This window comes from Oncorhynchus keta, chromosome 36 (assembly GCF_023373465.1).
Source record: "Oncorhynchus keta strain PuntledgeMale-10-30-2019 chromosome 36, Oket_V2, whole genome shotgun sequence".
NCBI classification, from domain to species: domain Eukaryota; kingdom Metazoa; phylum Chordata; class Actinopteri; order Salmoniformes; family Salmonidae; genus Oncorhynchus; species Oncorhynchus keta.
The window spans coordinates 5,834,475-5,859,218 of record NC_068456.1 but is presented as its reverse complement, the minus strand read 5'-3'; the positions used below and the strand labels follow the sequence as shown (position 1 = coordinate 5,859,218).

General features: G+C 39.4%; 1 protein-coding gene across 1 annotated transcript; it reads right to left on the bottom strand.

Annotated features, from left to right (window-relative positions):
* Positions 1-203: 203 nt before the first annotated feature.
* On the bottom strand, positions 204-21,734 carry LOC118369524 (brorin-like). The gene is made up of 4 exons (XM_035753960.2): positions 21,410-21,734; positions 11,691-12,451; positions 9,948-10,077; positions 204-3,243 (listed from the first exon to the last, which is right to left on the bottom strand). Exons 2-4 carry the CDS (start codon positions 12,369-12,371, stop codon positions 3,092-3,094), a joined length of 963 nt encoding a protein of 320 aa, XP_035609853.1. The 5' UTR covers positions 12,372-12,451; positions 21,410-21,734; the 3' UTR covers positions 204-3,091.
* Between the last annotated feature and the right edge of the window lie 3,010 nt (positions 21,735-24,744).

The following is a 24,744-nucleotide window of genomic DNA, read 5'->3' as shown; positions in this document are numbered from 1 at the left end:
TATCAAACAGTTATTTCAGTTATATTAAAACCAGGAAAATCTGGAGAGTCCCCTGCGGATTATAGACACATAAATGTAATAAATTGTGACAATAAAATAAAAACAAAACATATAAGAAATAGAATGGCAAATGTCTAACCAGACTTCATACAAATCAATCAAACAAGGTTTATTAAAAAAAGACACTTACAAACAAATACAAGAACATGTTTAAGTTTATTACAATACACAAAAAAAACAAGATAAAGATTTTTCAACAGTGTCTGTTGATGCCAAAAAAAAACTTTCGACCATATTGACAGGCCTTTTCTATTCAAAACTTTGGAAGATTTCAACTTTCCAGCTAAAAATAATACATTTAATAAAATAATTATATAAATGTTCTAATGCAAACTTATACACAAATATAACATTTTCTGATGAAATGACTTTAGAAAGGGGCACAAGACATGGATGTCCCCTCTCCCCTCTTCTGTTCGCACCGGCAATTGAACCGCTTGCAGAATGAATTAGACAGAACACAAACGTAACAGGTTGCATTGGTAAACATCAATAAAGACCAAAACGTATTTGCTGATGATCTCCTGATATACTTGACCAATTTTGAAAACTCAATGCCCCCTTTGATAAAAATATTTTCTGAATACTCAAAAAATCTCAGGATACAAAATTAAATGGCAATAGGAAAAATAAAAATAATAACTTACGATCTACAGTAATCCTTTAAGTGGGCCACAAACAAAAATGAAATACGTAGGATGCTTAATAAGTGCCAACAAACAACAAATATGTAAAGATAATTTTATTCCATTACTCAACAATATGAAAGCAGATCTAATTCAATTTAATAATCTTCCCATGAATCTTACAAGGTAGAATTAACCTCTTTCGAATGGCATGGCTGCCTGAAGTTTTTGTATATATTTTCGCAAACACCGAAGACATTCTTTTAAAAAGTATACCTGGTCATAACAGACTTTATATGGGCATATACAATTCATAGAATAAAAAGGAAAGTTTTACATCGTCCTATGTCTGAGGGTGGTTTTACCCTTCCAGACCTGGAATTGGATCAACTCGCTACACAAGGCTTTTACTTACGACATGTGGTTAAATGCACTAAAGAGGAACAATGGGTACATACTTAAGCTGCACATGCTCATCCCCAGAATCTTTCTACGTGTCTATTTTCAAAGGATAAAGCTAAGAACATTAACAACTTCATAGTTAAGAACACTATAACAATTTGGCAGAAAATGAAACGTGTTCTACAAGAACCAATATCACGCCCTAAAAACACAACCTTCTGGAACAATCCTTGGATAGCTTTTCAGAATTCACAGATAAATTGGTCCACATGGAAAACGTAAATATAAAGGCACAGAAACTGAAAATTACTTGGTAACAGAAAATACATTATTTCCATGACAGAATTAAAAAGTGATTTTGGACTAACCAATGCAGACAGTTTCGAATACATACTTAAAAGTTACATATCACAAAATATATTTTGGACATCAAGCAACCTTGAGGGAATCCTATTTCAGTCGGAAAAGGATGTTCATATGATAGGGGAGATATACAAAACCTTGCAGAAAGCCTATCCAACTGACAATATCTTAGAAAAAATGTAAACTATTGGAACCAATACTTAAAAAGAACTGATGTTGGCATAAGAAGGAGGGAAGTTGGAGCATCACTAACAGAATTACAGTTAACAAAAATGCGTGCTTAATCCAGTATAAAATAATATATAGAATTTATTATACAAGATAAATTCGAAAATTCTACAACACAATGGCAGATTCATGTCTTAAGTGTAAAACTAATAACGACTCAATAATCCATGATTTCTGGGAATGCTATAAAGTTCAGAAGTTGTGGGCGGAACTAGAAAGTTGGTTGTCAGAAAAATTACAATGTAAACTTACTTTTAATCCATCTGCCTGCATATTTAAAGACATGGTGTCGTAAGATACCCAATGGACTGGATGATTCTCTTCTCATCGCTCATCTTGAAAAAACAAACTAAAAACGTGCCAAAATAACATAATGGCAAAAATCCAAATATTTACTATTGAAATATTGAAATAGCATGGGCGAACAAGAAAAATAAATTGGTACAATTTAAGGCCAAGTGGCAAACGATAATGCAGGCACTAGGGATGAGGCTGTGAGCATGTGGGTCTGGGCAGATGAGAGGTAGTCATCATTTGTGTGTGTCTGTAAGTTGTTGTTCATATGTATAAGTTTGTATCTGGAGTTGGATAAAAAAAAATACAATTGAAAAAAACAATTATACTTTTTTTGAATGTATTTGGTTCAAGAAACTGATTGATATTATCATACAAGCACCTACAGCGCACAGGTTGCTGTTTATTTTAAACGTGAATACATAATACAAAGAGAACTGCTTACAAAAAGCGCATAAAATCAAAACACATTGAAATTGCAAAATACATATAAGTAAATCACAAAACAGTCATGTAATTTCTTACATTTCTTCACTAAGTTATTTTCAAAATGACGTACAATTTTCATATTGAAACCTCACAAGTTTTACCCATTGTTTTACTTCAGGTGGTGCATCGTGTAAGAATGACACCACCTGTCAGTAAGCTATGGTTTCTACCTCTATGAAACACAGACAGTAAGGATTCTATACATTCCATGATGTTTATTTGACCTCTAACCCAATTCATTGCAGTTTAATAAAATGCAGTGGCTATAAAAAATATGTTTTGGCTAGTTTTTCTCCATAAATAATTCAGTACATAGATAAATAGATCTTCTGTATATGGATTCAAACTCTTCATATAAAGCTTGATTTAATAATACATGTGATTGTAAATGCAGAAATCATACGGTCTGGGGGTGACCTTGATGTCTGGTATAGACTGGGTGAAGGCTGCACTGAGGTAGCCAGGTTAAACTAGACTGAATGCTGCATTCAACATTTTTTTTGCGCTCACCAGCGTTCAGTCTGGTTTAATCAGGCTAGCGTTGAGTTGCGTGCTGGCTGACATGGACATGACGAGGGCGCCTATGGATCCATAGCCCCTGCCCCCATACCCACTGTCAGGGCCAGTCTCTAGCTCACCTGGCAATCATTCTTGCTGCAGGTAGCCTGATGTTCGATCTGCCACGTGCCCACTTCATACGTGCAGTAGCAGATTGTACACTCATCAATCTTCACCTCGCGCCCAGCTGGGATTACTTGTGTGTCTGCATAACAGTTTGGCCCTGGCAAAAGAAGAATCAAGGTAACTGTTAAAGTGATCTCAGACATGAGAGATGATTTTGTATACAGTCAATCAAAGAGCTGATCTACCCTGAAAAATAGCTTAGTGGGATTGTGAATGGAGTGGATGGGCTGGCTAAAGCCGTCAGCATGCGTTGGTTCAGCTAGCGCCTAGGCAAACTCGGCTGGGCAAACCGAATAAGTGTGCTCGCATACTCCCTTAAAATACCTTTGTTGAAAAATGAGAAAAAAGCTTCAGTAGTACTGTTTGTCCATCTTGAGATTCCTTAGACAGTGTACGCGACCTCAAAATAGTAATAGATAACTCAATAAATATTTCTTTAATTTTTACGTTTTTTGCTGAGCAGATCTTAGTTGTGCAATTTTACATATAACTAAGCTGTTTGGTGCAGTATTTCTCAGGTGAAAAAAAATGTATGAAAACAAATTGTCTCTTGTTGAATGACAACAAACACTTAATTGAAGAATCGCTACTGTTTACCAATCACCAATGAAGAGACGTAGACTTCGGCTGCCGAATTTGGCTTGCCTCACTGAAGAAAATGTATGAACAACCAAAAACAAACTTGCTGAAGACCAAAACGAACAAAAACGTCACCAAATGTCGCCATAATACACCGTACCAGTCAAAAGTTTGGACACACCTACTCATTCAAGGGTTTTTCTTTATTTTCACTATTTTATTCATAATAATATTGAAGACATCAAAACTATGAAATAATCACTACTGTTTATCAATCACGCCAATACAAATCGGGAAGAACACTGGACAGTTGAGATGCCGACACCGCGGTGTTGGAATTCCACGCACTCCAACAACAGTCCCACTGAGCTGTTTTTCATGGTGCCGAACCCCTGAACAGGTGTTAAAAAGGAAGACATGCCCAAATTCGTTACCCTTCATTGGATTGTCTCTCTGATGAGGAATAATGTTACTAATGCACATATGATCAAAACCACTTCAACATCATGCTTAAATCAGACATACAACTTTGCAATACATCAATATTCTATTAATAAATGCAGTTGGACTGAAATGTAAAATCTCTGTTCATCAATTTTTAGTTTACATGTAACCTACATTATAACCTAGTTAGCTCTGGTTCCCAGTTTTGAAACGGTGGCCATTGTCTCAAGAAGCTCCACTTGTCTTCCACAACTGGCTAAAAATATATTCACATAAATCATCCCTTATCGTTCAAGCAGCATGGACCCAAATACCCATTCCTGGAGCTGAAGCCACAATATGACATACAGCTGCAGGCAATGGTTTCTCCTTAAAAAAAAAAACATGAGCTTGAGCAACACTATTCTGGTATTAAGATGCTGCTCCCACTGATAAGTTGTGAGTCGTTCAGCTGAAGCAATAGGGATCTTCACTGGACAGAAGCACTGAGGAGAGGCATGCTGGCGCATCAATCTATAGTGAACAGTTTGCTGGGGCTGTCAAAATGCGAGCACTCACAGATTTATAACTCTAGATGAAGACTGAAGAAACCCTCCCTGAATAACAACTCAACACATGTCCCGTCTTCTGTCGCAATTGAGTCATTAATAACATTGAGCAAAATATTTCCTCAAGGATAGTCCATCAAAATAATTGAGACTAACTGGTAAATAATGTGTGAGGCTATTAAGAGGTATACTTCACCCCAATACAAACCAGGAGAAATGTTGCTATGGAGCTAAGACTTGAGCGACAGACAGCCCCGTCATCCATTTGTGGACAGAATGATTAGCATGACACTCAATCCTATTAATGTATGCACCTCTCTGCTCTAATGATGTGCCTCTCTGCTGTGCTTACTCATTGCTGTCACCCTTTCTTTCTGCTTATCACACGAATACCCATCTTTTAGCCACCATGGCTTCATTAACACAACATCTCTCTTCTCTCTGACAGTAGAAAGTGGTTTTTAGCCGAAAACATTAAATGGGCCTCAAAAGAGCATTATCCACCATTAATAACCTCAAGCATCAGACTATATCAGAAAACACAAATGGACAGTCCAAAATGTGATTGTGTAATAGGTACTGAAAACTGAGCCGGTGGGCTGAATGTGAAAGAAGCAGCCATTAGCACCTGTGGCTCAACGCTACTGGCGGTAGACGAGAGATAGAAATAAATCAGGGACACATCCTTATAATGTACACATCTTTAATGCTCCAATTTAGGTGAGGGAAATAGCAGAATAGTGAGAAATCCCTTCCCGTACTGTACTTCTTTAGTACATATGCATTATGAACGCAGCAAAATGCCTTGGCTTTGTGAAAATGGTCATAGAAATTGTTTGGGTGTGAGAAGCCTTTCGAGCAGTGATTTTCTATGCTATGAATCATTTACTTCCCAACATGTTACACTAGAACGAGTGTGCCGTCTTGAATATGTGCTGCCACATATTCTGGAACAGTCGATGGTGTAAGACAGTGCCAGGTTTTACGTTCTGTGAATCAGCACACCTTCTATGTTAGGTTTTAGTGTTTATCTCGTCGTAGAGCATTTTCCATTCATGTTAATCTCACAAGCTGTCATTGTCTGTGTTTACATGTAAAACAAATAAGCTAAAGCAAAGGTGCCTGAAATAAACCTACACATATTTCCATCGTAATAGTCTTGCAAGTTGTCTAATAGAGTCTGCGGGGAGCATTATTGAAATACAAAGAGCAAAATGTTGCACAGTTGAATGGTTATGGACAGCTGAGCTTTTGCATTTAATGAGTAGGAGTAATAGCATCGAGAATGGAAGCCATCGAGAATGGAAGCCATCGAGAATGGAAGCCATCGAGAATGGAAGCCATCGAGAATGGAAGCCATCGAGAATGGAAGCCATTGCTTTCCTTCATAATCAAGGGTGGTCGAGAGCTGCTTCGAAGTGGGAAATCAATGCAGTCTAATATCCCCACCACCATATATGTCTCCTACCCCTGCCATTTTGAAAGAGCTCTTAAATATATTTTCACGGCATCTCTAAACCTCTTCAATTAATATTTTTACCAATACCTCCCTCATTTTAAATGAGAGAGTTGCTGTTCCCCATAGCGAACAGGCTTCTTCCTCTTGTGTTTTGCCATTTGAAAGGGTTTTGGCTACGGTCTCGACAACCTCCTGGGATGAGTGTCGACCCCAATGTCTGAGCCTTTGAGAGCACCACTTGTTTTCTTAAGTGTTGCCAAGGCGATGGTCTGCACGAGCAAAACTCGAGACGGAGGGGCTACCAGTACCACCACTGAGGCATTGAGGACAGAGGCAGTTAGAGTCAGTAAAGTCAACTACTGGATTCTTGGAAGCAGCAGGAAACTTAAAACTTACAGAAGTGATGCTAAATTTCCTTAGTATACTTTTAATCCATTGTGTCGGCAGGTATAATTGAATTTGTGCACAAAACACGTGCATGGACTCTTTAGAAGTATTAAGAGGATGAGAAAGTTTGTTTTGTCTTTCTTCCACACTTCAATTGACTGCACCTATGCATGCATTCTGCCATCTGTATTTGAGTTGTTATGTAATACCAAATACGATGTGATGATTGCATCTTCATGATAGATTACCCTGGTTCAATGAACAGGTAAAAACCTAATGTGAACCTGTTTTAATTTCACAAAGTTGCAATGCCACAGATGTTCTTTGATATTCATGAGCAACTGCCTGGGTTGGATGCTAGCGATATCTCTCACTTTCATCTGTCCCCGTGGGTCTTCCTCAAGTGTCTCTTTGCGTACAGCGTGAACAACACATCTGAGACATGTTGCTCTCGCTGACGATCGCAAATGATTAGATGAAAGATGAAGTTATCAAACTTCCCAACACGTAGGCTTTTTACAATGTTAATAGAGTGCCTACTATCATAATTCATTATAGTAATGTAATGTATGTAAAAAATGAGATAAAAGAATGACAGCATTAATGTCAAGTAGGCTATGACTTAATTGACCAACTTCTATTCCTCAGATGTTCTTCTAAAAACATAATTTATATTGAACATGTCAGTAAGGACATCTACTGTAATCTACTGACCCAAGTACAAGGTATTTTCCACAACTAGACAATCTTTTTTTGTGAGTCTCCCATCCTGCCTGCGACATGATGGCCATTAGCAATGAGAGGTGCTTTGATGTCATACTTCAGATGCATGGAGCGCTCAGGAGGTCGCAACAGCTGTTTCCCCCTTAGACAACATCTGTATGTGAGCCTGGCACTCCTATGATACAGTGAAAAACTTAAGAGACTACCTGAGTCAAACGTATTGGAGAATGGTTAAGCTGCTTAAGTTTGGTAGATCTGTAATCAACATTTAAGTGCACAGGGACATAAAGATCACTTACTGTAATCAAAAATCACAGCAAAAGTTGTGTCGTCTACCTCCACGTTAACATACAAGGACACGTAATGTAAGAAATGTGAATGAGGTGGCAACCCACTGGGCAGACACTGTTTAACGGAAGTTGTTTCCATGCCATTTCAATTAAATCATGTTGAACCAATGTGGAATGGACATTGAATTGATGTCTGTGCCCAGTGGGAAGGGACCGTCAAGGGAAGCAAATGAGTATGTACTTCCATCTCTTTGACAGGGTATCAAACACATGAGAACCAGAACAACCTAGTGTCCATAAATATGCAACACTAGGACACTGAGATCAGAATGAAGATGCTGCCTACTGGCCCAGTAACACAACTTCCTGAATCAACACTCTTCCTGCGTCCCAATTATGTCTCTCTCCTCCTTGTTCACTTGACTTCACAGATTTTAAAGGAAGTAATTGCTCTAAGAAATAGGGTGGAAACTCCCTCAGAGCTCAATGCTTTGAGCTCTGTGGGAAGTAGTGAATGAGTGTGTGAATGAGTGTACACTTTAGAAGAAAGGAGATCGTTATTGGGACGCACCAATGTTTGTTTTTTTGCATAGTCCCTTAAAGCAGCTGGATGCGCAACATTAACAAAGACGTATGAGAAAAAGGTTAACATCTCAGCTTGATTCAGATATAAGTGGCCTTTACAAGGGCTGACAATTGCCCTCTTACAGACGCCAGAAAATGAGTAACATTTATTTTTGTTACAAGACCATGTAAATGTAGCCTCGACTATGGAAACACAATGAAACAATGAAGACACCTAAACCCATGTTGAGGCCCATGAAAAAATCTACCGACCCAAGCACTTCTCAATCATGTCACACCCTGATCTGTTTCACCTGTGTGCTTGTCTCCACCCCTCTCCAGGTGTAGCCCATCTTCCCTATTATCCCTTGGGTATTTATACCTGTATTCTCTGTTTGTCTGTTGCCAGTTCGTTTTGTTCTTTAATACCTACAAGCGTTTTTCCCTGCTCCTGCCTGTTTTCCTGCTCCTGTTTTCTAGTCCTTCTCTGGATTATTGACCCCTGCCTGCCTTGACCTGTTGATTGCCTGCCCCTGTTGTCAGGAATAAACTTTTGTTTCTTCAACGCTGTCTGCATCTGGGTGTTACCTCCAATGTGATAAATGGAGCCATGACAAAATGTGTTTCAAATGTACAGTCAAGTACCACTTTACATTTTTACAGTGCTACTCTAAAACGGGGGGAATTGAAACGTGGTAATCTTATGGTAATAGAGGGACTGAAGCTGGCCTTGATTCATTTTAAAACCACAACACTACAAAGCTGTTATTGCCTGACTGAGCGCATAGATTTGTTTGGATCTTTGATATACATGGACACCACATACAGTATGCCATATTTCTCCTAGTGCAGGTCCTTGTGCCTCTTCTCTGCAGATTCTTAACTCTGAAAATGGAACCCACCAAAACCTGACTTTGGGGCAAACATTGAGTTGTTCAAATCTCAGCACCAAAGAACTTGTACTAACTTTAGCATTCCAAGACATCTCTTGAGAAAGTGAGAGCACTACTGCTGAAGAGACAGGATGCAAATGTATGCTATTGGAAAAATATCACTATCAATTTAATGTATTTCAGAAAACAATACAGTACTAATATTAAATGGTGGTATTTCACAAGTGAAGATGACAAAGGTATTATTGTTTGTTGGTATCAGTTTTTGTGTGTTTGCAGCAATAGAGCAAATATGAAGATATTTAATTTCATGTTGACTGCATTTCCCTTGTTCGCGGTACGGCATCGCTTTAAGTGGCCGAGATAAGTTCGAGATGCATATCACCAGTCATCATTATTTTTTGCTGAAGGAGGCAACGTTGCTGACATTGCCATGTTGCATTAGAGTCACGCCATGAAAAACAAGGGGACACAATCTAGGACATGCTGTCTAAAATCATCTGAAACTATTTCAGATAATTCACAGTGAGCCAGAGAGGCAATCCTATAAGATGCAAGTGCAATGCTTTCAAATCAGAAGGTTCTCACCCTAACCCAGGATTCCCAAATATTGATTCGCCTTTTATTTACACCAGTATATTGTGGCAACTTACCAGGAGCATCTGTTCACGTTGGGAAAAAAATTGGGCTGGGTAATAAAAGAGGCATTCACACTTACACACAATCATATTAATTAATAGCACTGCAACAAACTATGATAAGGCATGATTTTTCTGGCCAATCATGTATGATTTCCCAAAGACAAAACACTCAAATTCAAATGGTAAATGAAATGGCTCAGTGCTGTATGTGTGCATGCTGTGTGTTCCGTATTAAGGTAACGTAAGTGTTTTGAGACAAGCATGATCACTCACCGGTCTTACAGATGGGGCAGCACTGATCAGGCTCGTACTCTGGATCGACACACTCTGTTTGAGGGCATGCTGACACAGAGCACAACACCTCTCCACTCCCCTCACAGCGACACTTCTCACACGGAGACACCTGGGGGCAGAGGGATAAAGACTATTTGTAAATCTCTTTCATGTAAGCACTCACTCGCACACAGACACACACAGACACACACAGACACACACACACACACACAGGCACACACACATGTCCGTCCCACCAGCCAACACAATGACATTAAACATCGAACATTCAGCCGCAAAGCTTAGAACACAGGAAGTTCCGATCTTACAGAACGTTATTGGAAATAAATACTTTATTTGAAGCTGAGGAGAAATGAACTTCAGTGCGCAATCAACCGAAAGTGGGGAAATCAATGTGCTGATTGTGTGCTCAGTGGGTAACAGATAGAAGCTTCCAAGTGTATTGCTTTGTGAACAAGAGAGAACAGTTTGTTTGTTTAATGGAGCTTTCCATTTCTGAAAGTATTGGAGAAAAACAGGTCCGAAAGACTGTCTGATGCAGCTTGTGCCGACGATACGCCTTCAACCAAGTCACCCCCCTCGACTGGAGATGTCACCGCTGTAGGTTTTACTCTGAAGGCACTCGTGGCCATGTGAGGCTTTCCTTTTAATCAGAGACCATAGGTTAATCCTAACAGCATGGATCAAGTTGATTGCAGAGCGTCTCGAGCTTCGGCCTGGCACTCCACTGTGAAAAACGGCAAGAGAGACGCCACTTACTGTACCACCGCAGAACACAGCAATCAACCAGAAGGCTCTCTGCCTGTTGCTTTGTTTCAAATCCCATAGGCAGGCACCCACAGAGGATAGTGCTATTTACTTCAGTGGAAGTCGGTATCTCTCTCTCTTTCTCTTTCTCTTTCTCCGATCTCTCTGTCTCTCTCTCTCTCTCTCTGCAGACTTCTCCCAGGAGAGCAACAAGCTGTGCCTCTCCATACAGAGCTGCTCGTATCACTCTGCGTTAGCAGAAATAAATCCCATATTAGACCTAACCTCTTGGTGTGACCCTCCAGTGCTAGCACAAAGGGACACATTATACAGCCACATATAATACATTTTTGATCAAATATAGAATAGAAAGTTGATGGTATAGTAAATCAAGAGATAATGCCTTTTGAGGTCTCCTGAGCTTGGCTTAAAATAGATAACTCCACAAAAACTAGCAAGTGCATCAAGATAGGAATATCAAGGGGAAAAATACTCTTAAGCTTAAACCGTACTATTCAATTCAGCAGCGCCAAGTAAAATTCAAGCTTTGTGTGAATAAAATAAATGCAAACTTTTAAATGTGCTTGGCAGCTTTTTTGCTTGCTGCACTGAAAAGGATTGTTGTCTTGGTATAGTGCTCACGACGAACCCAGCATACAACTGGCAGGCTATCAACAGTTTCCCTGATGAAGGTCTACTGAGACTGAAACGTTGGTAACAAGATGCATTCAATCTGTGGCGCATGTAGATCACCAGTGTGCTGGAGTTTCTTTTCAACTCAGAGGTTGATCTCGTGAAGCACAGACTGTCGAAGAGACATTCATGTAGCCAAACGTTTTGCAATGGATAACAAACACAAATGTTTCTTATTGGACATGTTGAGGCAATCCCTTCCCTTTTTGGCTTGTTGGCTTTTGTTTGGTTCCTAGAGAATACGACCCTGTAAATCTTTAAAGACCCAATTTCCAGACTCACCTTAAACTCTTGTAGCGTTGCGTAGACTTTTCCCCTGAACTCACAGTAGTTCTTCTTCTCCTTGCACTCTGGACAGCACTGGCTAGTGTCCACCCGGATGCAGCGAGGGTGAACTTTGGGACATTCAGGCTTGGCACACAGGGGTCCCTCGTCCGTGCAGAGGCAAGGGCACGTGGAGGGCCCCGGAGTAAATTTCTCCCCGATGGCAAACACAAAGCCACTCTCATCAATGCAGCCCTTCCCCCTGTAATCTGGATATGCGTACTCGTCGATAGCGTCGAGAGAGAGGTTTGTTTCACTTGTAGGGCCCTCGTCTACTCGACTCAGGCCCCCCTCTTGCTCTTCCCACAACTCCTGTGATGCCTTCCCACCCTTGGATCCACCACGCTTCTGGGAGCTGGAGTTCTTCCTGGATCTGTTGACAGAAGTTCTATTGCTGACCCCTCTGTTGGCCTCCAGGCCCATGAAGCTGATCTCCTTCAGCTGTTGTTGGGTGCTGTAACTGAGCGCCCCCTCCGAGGCCTGCTGCTTGTCATACTTGTCCTCTCTGGCCTGGGTCAGGACACGCTCAAAGCGTTCCCGGCTCACCAACAAGTCTGCCACGGGATTACACTGACTACTGGTCATGAGAAACCACATAACAAACAGGACTTCCGCTGTCATGGCAACAGAGTGCAGCATCTCTCCCCACCACCTATAAGGTGGGATGACACCTTGGCTTCACATAACACACTTCACATCTCCGGTGTGAGCCAGTCCATCTGGAAAAAGAAAATGAAACCGTTATTAATTATTTGACAGGATTGTCACATTTAGTATAGACATTTATATTGTCTCCTAGCGTGGTTCAGAATCAGTTGGATAGATGCGGTGAAGAGGTCAATGGAACGCAGACCGTGGGGGATAGAAGAAGGATGCCAGATGATGCACATTTCAACAAATCTGATCTAACAAAGTGAATATTCTTCAAATGCATCATGATAGATGTATTAGGACAGGCCCACAGTGTGGTTACTAAAGTCCGATTTGGATATACAGGGTATTTGGCAGATTTCGCAGCACAACATTTAGAAGTTGTCCCTTTTCAGGTATAGAAGAAGTGACTGCTAAACGCTAACTCCTGTTTTGTATATGCTAACTCCAGTTTTGTATATAGCATAGCTAGCATAAAAGAAATTAGAGGTGGTATTCAAAGTCGTTTAGAACTGTAATACAGTTTATTGCTGTCGATGACATGAACATGTATTGGGGTTGACATCCATAAAGCATTATACTCTGATGTTTACCTTAACATAGTGTGAAATACACATACAAATAATAGACTAAAGCTGTGTCCGAATACTCATACTAACCGCACTAACTGTACTATTTGTGACGTGAATGAAGTACATAGTATGCTTATTGGTCATAGTATGGATATAGTTAGTATGGCAAAAGTTCCCATATGTCGTACTAAATTCTCCAAAATATAAAGTATACACGCAGAGGACACTATTTCTGTACTTTCGGGCCCATAATGCAATTCTTCCGGAAATGGGCGTGGCTTCACATCGTTTTTCAGATTTGAAGAAAATGTCGGAAAAATATACAGCCCGAAGTACGAGTGCAGATACAAATTAATTGCTTTAACCTATTATGACAAATGTTAAGAAAATGTTGATCACTTTTCAAATATGTTACCTTACACATTCTGTTGGCTGACAATTTGCTAGCTACGCTGTCCTTACGAACTACATAGTATATCATTACAGCAGTATGTACCGGTATTTTAGATAGCTACCTAACGTTAATTGGCTACTTATACATCAAACTTGCCAGTATATTAACTATAGGCTATCTAACTAACTACTAATGGTATATAGTATGTAGTATATACTGATTAAGTATGTAGCATATGGTATGTAAGTATGGGTATTCGAACCCAGCCTAAATGCAATAAGAAGATTCAGGAACTTTCCCCCACGCGTATCCATGGCATTTACATTGTTCGGTCGAGTTCCATTGACCTCTTTATGCATCTAGCTGGCTATACAGTATAAACAGATATGACTAATTGTCTCCATGTTAGCCCCAATAACGGTAAGAATTCTGTTTTTTGATTGCAATGTCTGATCCTATCAAAGAAACACCTCACATGACATAAAGAAAAGCCTATTTACTGGGACTGTATTGATTTAGCCTGTCAGGAAATCAATAGGCTTTTTTTACATGAACGCTTCCTTGCATCAAATACTTCCAGCAGAGATAGACTGAGGAGAAAATGGCTCAAAAAATAACTTGAATCTAACACTCTCACTCCCAACTCAGAACAAAGGAAAAATAATCAATGGACACCAGTTCAAATAAATCAGAGAACTGTATACAGGGAGAAATTGATTTGAAAAGAGATCATGATTCTCTTCAGGAAGAATGAATTTACTGTAGCTTGAAGAAATTACCAGACCAACAGTGTTATAAAGAGCAATAAAATGAAGTGTGTCCTTATACAGTATATTCTATAACTTTGGCTCCTGTTTTGTGCAGTGGTCTCAAACTCCAGACAGGGCCACCAAACTGCGGCTTACGGATCTGATGTGCCCCGCTGGCCAGGAGTTTGAGGCCACTAATGAAAAGGGAATACAAATTACGCCTTTGGATTCATTATTTATATTTGTCAAACAATGGCCATATCTACCAAATTCAGTAATCATAATCTACCAAATTCAGTAATCAAACAATGGTTGTGTCATGACAGTGTTTGGTTGTCATAACAGGCACCAACTGTCATGACTATTTGCTGTATTACATTTTCTATGACAGTATCATGACACCACCATCCTAGGTAAGTACAGTGCCTTCAGAAAGTATTCATACCCTTTGACTTGTTATTTTGTTATGTTACAGCCTGAATTCAAAATGGATTAAAAAAAAATTTAATTCACTCATCTACACACAATATCCCATAATGACAAAGTGAAATAATCAGAAATATTCGCTAATTTAATGAATATAGTATTTACATAAATATTCACACTCCTGAGTCAATACTTTGTAGAAGCACCTTTGGCAGCGATTACAGCTGTGAGTCTTTCTAGGTAAGACTCTAAGCGCTTTCCACACCTGGACTGTGCAACATTTGCCCATTATTCTTTTCTAAATTCTTCAAGCCCTATAAATTGGTAGTTGATCATTGCTAAACAACCATTTCCAGGTCTTGTCATAGATTTTCAAATAGATTGAAGTCAAAACTGTAACTCAGCCACTCAGGAAGATTCACTATCTTCTCGGTAAGCAACTCCAGTGTAGATTTGGCCTTTTTTTTAGGTTATTGTCCTGCTGAAAGGTGAAATCATCTCCCAGTGCCTGGTAGAAATCAGACTGAACCAAGTTTTTCTCTAGGATTTTGCCTGTGTTTAGCACCATTACATGTATTTTTTTTATCCTCAAATACTCCCCAGTAGATAACAATTACAAGCATACTCATAACATGATGCAGCCACCACTAAGCTTGAAAATATGGAGAGTGCTACTCATTAATGTGTTGTATTGGATTTGCCCCAAACATAACCCTTATGTATTCAGGACAAAAAGTTCATTGCTTTGCCACATTTTTTTGCAGTATTACTTTATTGCCTTGTCGCAAACAGAATGCATATTTCTGAATATTTTTTATTCTGCACAGGCTTCCTTCTTTTCCCTCTGTCAGTTAGGTTAGTATTGTGGAGCAACTAAAATGTTGTTGATCCATCGTCAGTTTTCTCCTATCACAGCCATTTAACTCTGCAACTGTTTTAAACTCACCATTGGCCTCATGGTGAAAGTGCTGAGTGGTTTCTTACTGAGTTAGGATGGATGGCTGTATCTTTGTAGTGACTGGGTGTATTGATACACCATCCAACGTGTAATTAATAACTTCACCATGCTCAAATGGATATTCAATGTCTTGTTTTTTTCCATTTGTATCCATCTACCAATAAGTGCCCTTTGCGAGGCATTGGAAAACCATGTTCTTTGTAGTTGAATCTGTGTTTGTAATTCACTGCTCGACTGAGGGACCTAACAGATAATTATATATGTGGGGTAAAGAGAGGAAGTAGTCCTTCTAAAATCATGTGAATCAATATTATTGCACACAGAGTGAGTCCATGCAACTTATTAGGCCATTTTTTACTCCTGAATGTATTTAGGCTTGCCATAACAAAGGGGTTGAATAGTTATTGACTTTAAACATTTCAGCATTTCGTTTTTTATTCATTTGTAAACATTTTCAAAAACATAATTCCACTTTGACATTATGGGGTATTGGAAAAAAGTCAAGGCGTGTGAATACTATCAGCTTGTGCGAGATGGAACAGCCCATAGAAGCAGGCGCCTATATCCTGTTTCTGCAGTATTCAAGTGCACCTCCTAGACAGCACTGTTAGTCTGTCACAGGTCCTTACCGCCATCGGGTCCCATTTTTATAGTCCTTGGTATGACTCATCCAGGGATGTAACTCCCAACCTTCCAATATCAGGGTGAACACTCTATCCACAATGCCACAGAGTTGGTCCTAGGTAAGTAGGACGGGCGTCAATTACTGCATTGAGTTGACGAGGTCATGTTGATGACACCCGTATGCAATGTCTTGTGACAGAGACGAAGACACGTTTTGTTTCATTACTAATCAATCTATTTGAGTCACTAAACTATCATAATATGTCATTTAATTTTGTGATTTAATGCCTTTCTGTGATTTGTTTCGACACTGCAGCGGAATGGATGTGTCTATCTCTGTGTAAAAAGGTAAGATTTCTCTGTATTGACTTTGACCTAACAATGAGCTGTAGACATGTATCGGGACCCATTTAAAAAGAGTCCATGTAGTATTGATTCAAATGTCAACTCCACTGGCACTGAATTAGCTTTCAACAGAGTAGCTGCAACTACCGTTTCCTAATTAGGATTCTCATGAAAGAATAGAAGCTGTATAAATATTTTAAGCTTTCTCTGAGCAAGTCAGTCTTTAAAAAAAATGCTGTATAGTAATATAAAGGGAACAAGAAACCTATGTTATCAGTAACAACGTTAAAAAGATAAGTAATTTCTTAGGATATGCCACACTAATAAATGGATGGGCCTGTCCTGGCACCTCAGGGAAGTAAGTATATATTGAGATAAGGGCTGCGGTGAATTCAAGCTCAATTCCAAACATAAATTGGAAGTCACTTCATGTGTAGTCTCAACACCACGGCCCTAGACTTCCACCCCGGGGACGAGGTTACTTCAACATCTGCATTTAAGACAATGATAATTTTGCAATACCCGAAAACAATTCCATTCCATTCTCAGAACAGACTTGAATTGAAAATGAGTGGTGTGGGATGCCAGTGGCATTTGGTATTTGTGAGGTGATTCTGTTCTGTTAAATTGTTGTTTATGAGCCAAGAGGCAAAATCAAAGAAGCAAGGCTGAGACTGGGTTCTGAGATGTGGCAGAACAAGGTGCATACCGATAGTGCCGCAGCAGACAGAGCCAGTGGTTCATTAGTAAAAGGATATAATTTGGCTCTATTTGCCGTAACCTAAAAGCTGCTAGTGCCTGGCTGTGACAGTCCCGCTGCTACTGCTGCTGCATGCTAGCTGTCCTCTTTCCCTCCTACTGGACTCTGCATTGTCCTCAGGCTAACCATCAACCAGAATCTTGGTTCATAGTGGCTCTCGTCAACTGTGTGTTCGTCTTTCTTTTTCTCATCTTGTTTTTCTCTTATTACCTTTGATCTGTTAGTTCATGTGGAAGTCAATTGCATATGTGGAAATAATCCCAATGATTATCTAACAGTGTTAATGAGTTATTTCTGTATAATTCAGTACAACAATAGTGGTTGTATGAGCACAGAATGAATGGTTTATTGATGCCTGTCTGGCTGACAGAAGACTATCAATGTTTCCAGTGACATTTAAAGGTGTACTGCACTACTGGTTTAGAATGAATGATCAGGTTTTGTCTTTTGATGAGAGCAGGTTTAGGCTAGTCGTTACTGTTGACACAGTTGTGATTCAGTCGAGATTCAGTCGAAGTTGTCTTCACATCTCAAAATGCCTATCTGACTGAACAATGCAATGTCTGAATGAACAATGCAATGTCTCAGCAACATTTAATCGGGCTCGGCAAAATTTCATCTGGCTATGCTATTTAAGAGTGTGAAACTGCCAGGTTCAATAACATTTAACGAGACACTGAAATTGTGGCATATGTTATATTATAGTCTTATTCATCAGCCAGCCTGACAAGGAAGGCTACATCAAAACTTAACTAGACTACCGGTCAAAAGTTTGGACAGACCTACTCATTGAAAGGCTTTTCTTTATTTTTACTATTTTCTACATTGTAGAATAATAGCGAAGACATCAAAACTATGAAAAAAATAACACATGGAATCATGTAGTAACCAAAAAAGTGTTAAACAAATCAAAAAATATTTTATGGTTGAGATTCTTCAAATAGCCACCCTTTGCATTAATGACAGCTTTGCACACTCTTGGAATTCTCTCAACCAGCTTCACGAGGTAGTCACCTGGAATGCATTTCAATTAACAGGTATGCCTTCTTAAAAATTAATTTGTGGAATTTCTTTCCTTCTTTATTTGTTTGAGCCAGTCAGTTGTGTTGTGACAACGTAGTGGGGGTGGTATACAGAAGATAGCACTATTTGGATAGTCCATCATTATTTTAACACATGAAGGTCAGTCAATACTGAACATTTCAAGAAAGTTTAAAGTTTCTTCAAGAGCAGTTGCAAAAACCATCAAGCGCTATGATGAAACTGGCTCTCATGAGGACTGCCACAGGAATGGGATACCCAGAGTTACCTCTGCTGCAGAGGATAAGTTCATTACAGTTACCAGCCTCAAACATTACAGCCCAAATAAATGCTTCACAGAGTTCAAGTAACAGACACATCTCAACATCAACTGTCCAGAGGATGTCAACATCAACTGTTCATGGTCGAATTGCTGCAAAGAAACCACTACTAAAGGACACCAATAATAATAAGAGAATTGCTTGTGCCAAGAAACAAGAGCAATGGACATTAGACCAGTGAAAATCTGTCATTTGGTCTGGAGTCCAAATTGGAGATTTTTGGTTCCAACCGCCATGTCTTTGTGAGACCCGGTGTGGGTGAACGGATGATCTCCGCATGTGTATTTCCCACCGTAAAGCATGAAGGAGGAGGTGCAATAATTTCGGGGTGCTTTGCTGGTGACACAGTCTGTGATTTATTTAGAATTCAAGGCACACTTTAACCAGCATGGCTACCACAGCATTCTGCAGCAATACACCACCCCATCTAGATTGGGCTTAGCGGGACTATCAATTGTTTTTCAACAGGACAAAGACACGACACACATCCAGGCTGTGTAAGGGCTATTTTACCATGGAGAGTAATGGAGTGCTGCATCAGTTGACCGGGCCTCCACAATCCCCAACCTCAACCAAATTAGGATGGTTTGGGATGAGTTGGACCGCAGAGTGAAGGAAATCAGCCAACAAGTGCGCAGCATATGTGGGATCTCCTTCAAGACTTTTGGAAAAGCATTCCAGGTGAAGCTGGTTGAGAGAATGTCAAGAGTGTGCAAAGCTGTCATCAAGGCAAAGGGTGGTTATTTGAAGAATTTCAAATATGAAATATATTTTGATATATATTTTGATATAAATATATATATATGTTTTTTTTACATGATTCCATATGTGATATTTCATAGTTTCGATGTCTTCACTATTATTCTACAATGTGGAAAAAGTAAAAAATCAATAAAAACCCATGAATGAGTAGGTGTTCTAAAACTTTTGACAGACAGTGTCTAATAAAATGCCAGTTTTACATTGAGTGAAGACTGTATAGTTGTTGCTGATAGATTCATGTATAATATTTGAATTGGACTGGTTTGGCAAGGGCTGGCCAATACAAATGATTTAGATGAGCACTTTTGGGGACCTGATCTTCCTCATCCTTCCTTCCTTCTTTGTTGAGAGCCTAGAGTTGTTCCATGGCTGACTGCTGTAAATGCTCTTGTTGGTCCAACACACATCTATGAAGGGTCCATCTCTTATTCTTGAGTGGAGTTCTCACTTCATGCCAAAATCTTCTGGGGGAAACCAGCGAATAACGGCCACCATTGTTTATTCACGATTATCATCTCTACGCTATGCTGCTCGGCCTCCTTTGTTAGGGTGGGTCTACTAAATGATCAAATGTAGTCTTATGCAAATGGAAATGTAGTGGAGTCTGCCCTTAACTCCGAGGTTGGATAGCATCAGCAGTTTATAACAGACCGTAGCAGAGTAGGCTGGGAAGAGAATAACTGGCTGAAGCGTTTCCTATTTTATGGCTCCTTACACAGTCATGTTGTACAACTGATGTACAACAACACATTTGCCTCAATGGTTGTGATGCTATTGATATTGTAGTGATACAACAGAGAGCTTGACTGAACAAACAAAAAAATAATATATATATATATTATTATTATTTTTTCAGTCAAGCTCTCTGTTGTATCACAACAATATCAATATATATATATATCCACAATGCTTGTGAATGTATTTTTGTGCAGAAAAACTGTCAACTGTATCACAGTCGTATCAGGGGTACAATTTGAGCGTGTACGGGGCCATTGACTCTTAAATAAGGTCGCAACTGTGTGCTGGAAGTCACCTGTCACATAAGCAATGAAACCCCATTCACACGACTAACCTCAAGACCAGTTCAACTCCCACACTGGGCTTACACTGGTTGAATCAACGTTGTTTTCACGTCATTTAATGACGTTGAACCAATGTGGAATAGACTTTGAATTGATGACTATGCCCAGTGGGCCATCGTGTAGACGACAACCAAAATCCCCCAATTAAAGCTAAGCTGCAGTTATTAAAGGGAAAGGCAAGTGTTCTCTTAAGGCTTATACTAAACTCAATTGCAACTATAACACAGACACACAATTTTCAGAACGGATTGTTTGAGAGATGTTTACTAAGCACACTGACCTATTGGTTGTTAAATGATTATATGAGGTTTCTATGGTTCAAACCTTTCAACATGACATGATTACAAATGATGCGTGTGATAGGAGAATACAATGTTTTATATTGCAATTGCTTACTTCAAGAAGTTCATTTGAAGTATGATCAAATAGATTGTGCTTAGTCTTGACATTCCCACCTCAACATGTTTATTCAGTTTCCAGCACCTGTTACAGCGCTATAGCCTCGGTTATTACATGGATTTTAGACATTGCCAGACATCTCAAAACAGGAGGTACGAAGGTTATTTCGCAGCGAATTCACATTGTTGTCCAATTCAACATAAAATAAAAACCTTTCATTATTCTGATTATAGCGACATACACATTTAGTTTATTAGATTGGTCGTCAGATTAGAGCGCAACAGTTTTATACGCAGGTAGACCGTATTCGAATGGTTTTATTATGTTATTACTACCTCGCCGGTTTCCAATCTGTCCAGATATGCAATGCACATTTTGTTATGCATTTACTACCTTTAAATCCATTCTGTATACTATAGATGTCAGGGGCGTGATGCTATGAATCATCAGATATTTACACAACTATCTCCTATTGAACAAAGTCAATGTGTATGAATGAAGCCACATTATTTCATATTGGATTAATTGGTGGGGTATACACCTGCATAAATTGCGAACCAATTGAAAGTGGCAGATAATATAAATGCATGTTACCTGTAAGCTTCTGCATGTGTCCTTTATCCGTTGGCTCACGGTTGGGTTGAGGAAGAAGTCGAAGCTTTCTTATTGCAGGCTATAAGCTGCCCACGGTAACAACATATCACTATAGATACAGAGAAACGGTCGTATATAGCCTACAACAAACCAATAATACAAGCACTATTGCAAACACTGATCTAGTAGCGTAGTTCCCAATAAGGATGCTTGATTGTCTAGACTTGTCTTGCACAACTTACGGTCTTCCTTTCTACGTACAGTATAACAACTGTTCTGTCGTTCGTTCGATACACTGTGAGACGAGTGTGACGCCAATGCTCTCCCTGGTCTACATTGGCACTTTTTTTGGTATGGGTGACCAAAAAAACATTAGGGTACTTGCGTCACATATTCATGGTGTCAATGAAATAGGAGCGTGGACTTGACCACTAGAAGGGCTGTGTACGGCTTCTTTATGGAGAATTCAACCAATAAAGCATGAGTGGAGTCTGTGAAGACCCTCGGGTTAACGAACCAACCAAGATATTGTTTTTAGTAGGTTATCCTGTTCTTTGAGGGTCCTTAATGTAATGTTTCACTACAGTAATTTCATTTGGCTGATATGAGAAAAGCATTGTGAACTGAGACTGTGCCCAGACGCGCGCGCGCACACACACACACACACACGCACACACACACCTTACCTTTTTTACCACAATAACAAATTATATAATTCATAACACATTCCAGTACCATAATTAAGCTATTTGGTCAATGTCTTACTCAATGCTCACTCTTGGAAAATCTAGGCATTTATCAGAGTATGGCAACATGCATACTGTACATGTCATAGAGTAGCACTGCAGAGTGATTAAGCTCAAATCTTTCTCATTCCCAACACTGTGGGTACTACATTAATATAATTGATTATTTTGAGTAATTCCATGCCCCTTTACTTTCCCCTGTGACAGGGCCAGAAGGGAAATCATTACTCTTACATTAAACAAAAGTCTGTGAACTCCTAACTGCCCAGGGCACACAGCCCAGCACCACTGTTGGCTGTTGCTGGAGTTACCCTTCGCCTGTCTTTACTTGCTGTCATTACATTCCCATTCCCTAACTATTGATTATATTCAACAGCATTTTAGACCTGAATGGAATAATCCACTATTTGTAAATGTAAGACCATGGTATGTATTTATTGGGTTCTTAGGGCGTTGGATTGGGAGCACAGGGAAATGATGAATCTTTCAATTTATATATATATAAAAAAAGGTTTAATACAGTGCCTTCAGAAAGTATTTATACCCCTTGACTTATTCCACATTGTGTTGAGTGACACCCTGAATTCAAAATGGATAAATATACAGTACCCGTCAAATGTTTTGCCACACCGACTCATTCAAGGGTCTTTTTTTAAACAATTTTCTACATTGTAGATTCTTCAAAGTAGTATTCTCTCAACCAGCTTCATGAGGTGGTCACCTGGAATGCATTTCAATTAACAGGTGTGCCTTGTTAAAAGTACATTTGTGGAATTTCTTTCCTTCGTAATGCATTTGAGCCAATCAGTTGGGTTGTGACAAGGTAGGGTTGGCCTACAGAAGATAGGCCTATTTAGTAAAATACCAAGTCCATATTATGAAAAGAACAAATCAAATAAGCAAAGAGAAATAACAGTCCATCAGTACTTTAATACATGAAGATCAGTCAATCCGGAAAATTTAAACAACTTTGAAAGTTTCTTCAAGAGCAGTCGCAAAAACCATCAAGCGCTATGATGAAACTGTCTCTCATGAGGACCGCCACAGGAAAGGAAGACCCAGAGTTACTTTTGCTACAGAGGAGACGTTTATTAGATTTTACCAGCCTCAAAAATTACAGCCCAAATAAATGCTTCACAGAGTTCAAGTAACAGACACATCTCAACTGTTCAGAGGAGACTGCATGAACCAGGCCTTCATGGTCGAATTGCTGTAAAGAAACCACTACTAAAGGACACCAATAATAAGAAGAGACTTGATTGGGCCAAGAAACACAATCAATGGACATTAGACAGTTGTAAATCTGTCCCTTGGTCTGATGAGTCCAAATTTGAGATTTTTGGTTCCAATCGCCGTGTCTTTGTGAGACGCAGAGTAAGTGAACGGATTATCTCCACATGTCAGATGACCTGGCCTCCACAATCACCCGACCTCAACCCAAATGAGATGGTTTGGGATGAGTTGGACTGCAGAGTGAAGGAAAAGCAGCCAACAAGTGCTCAGCATATGTGGGGAAATCCTTCAAGAGTGTTGGAAAAGCATTCCAGGTGAAGCTGGGTGAGAGAATGCCAAGAGTGTGCAAAGCTGTCATCAAGACAAAGGGTGGCTACTTTGAAGAATCTAAAATATACATATTTTTTAAATTTGTTTAACACTTTTTTGGTTACTACATGATACCATATGTGTTATTTCATAGTTTTGATGTCTTCACTATTATTCAACAATGTAGAAAATAGTACAAATAAAGAAAAACCCTGGAATGAGTAGGTGTGTCCAAACTTTTGACTGGTACGGTATATTTTTTTCTCTCACCCATCTACACACAATAACCCATAATGACAAAGTAAAAACATATTTATAAATGTTTGCAAATTTATTGAAAATTAAATATAGAATGATCTAATTTACCTAAGTACTTACACCCCTGAGTCAATACATGTTAGATTCACCTTTGGCAGTGATTACATCTGTGAGTCTTCTGGGTACATCGCTAAGAGCTTTCCACACCTGGATTGTACAATATTTTCCCTTTATTCTTTTCAAAATTCTTCAAGCTCTGTCAAATTGGTTGTTGATCATTGCAAGACAACCATTTTCAAGTCGCGCCATAGATTTTCAAGCAGACTTAAGTCAAAACTGTAACTTGACCACTCAGGAACATTCCCTGTCTTTTTTGGTAAGCAACTGCAGTGTAGATTCGGCCTTGTGTTTTCAGTTATTGTCCTTCTGAAAGGTGAATTCACCTCCCAGTTTCTGGTGTACAGCTGACTGAACCAGGTTTCCTCTAGGATTGTACCTGTGCTTACCTCCACCAGTAGCGGTGCGTGGGTAAAATCACTGAGGAAGCCAAGCCAGTAAAAAAAGCCATTTTGCAACCTATGTTGTGATAAGGGTGTTGTTTGCACTATAACCCATTCATTCATACACCGCCGTGATATACAATAAAGCTGTGACAACAAAAAGACAACATTCACACAGTGGCAGAACAAATTCAACTACACATACATTTGTTCATCACAAAACCGGAGAGCAATGTCTGTCTGGTGAAGTCCACAAAGCAAACATTGCATGTGACCAACAGTTATATAA

What these genes read in the sequence shown, in the direction of transcription:
- LOC118369524 (XM_035753960.2), bottom strand. Translation starts at nt 12,371, where the DNA reads ATGCTGCACTCTGTTGCCATGACAGCGGAAGTCCTGTTTGTTATGTGG. An exon ending in CAACGCTACAAGAGTTTAAG is followed by an intron (nt 10,078 to 11,690) that starts GTGAGTCTGGAA and finishes CTCTGCCCCCAG; the next exon opens with GTGTCTCCGTGTGAGAAGTG. An exon ending in CTGCCCCATCTGTAAGACCG is followed by an intron (nt 3,244 to 9,947) that starts GTGAGTGATCAT and finishes TTCTTTTGCCAG; the next exon opens with GGCCAAACTGTTATGCAGAC.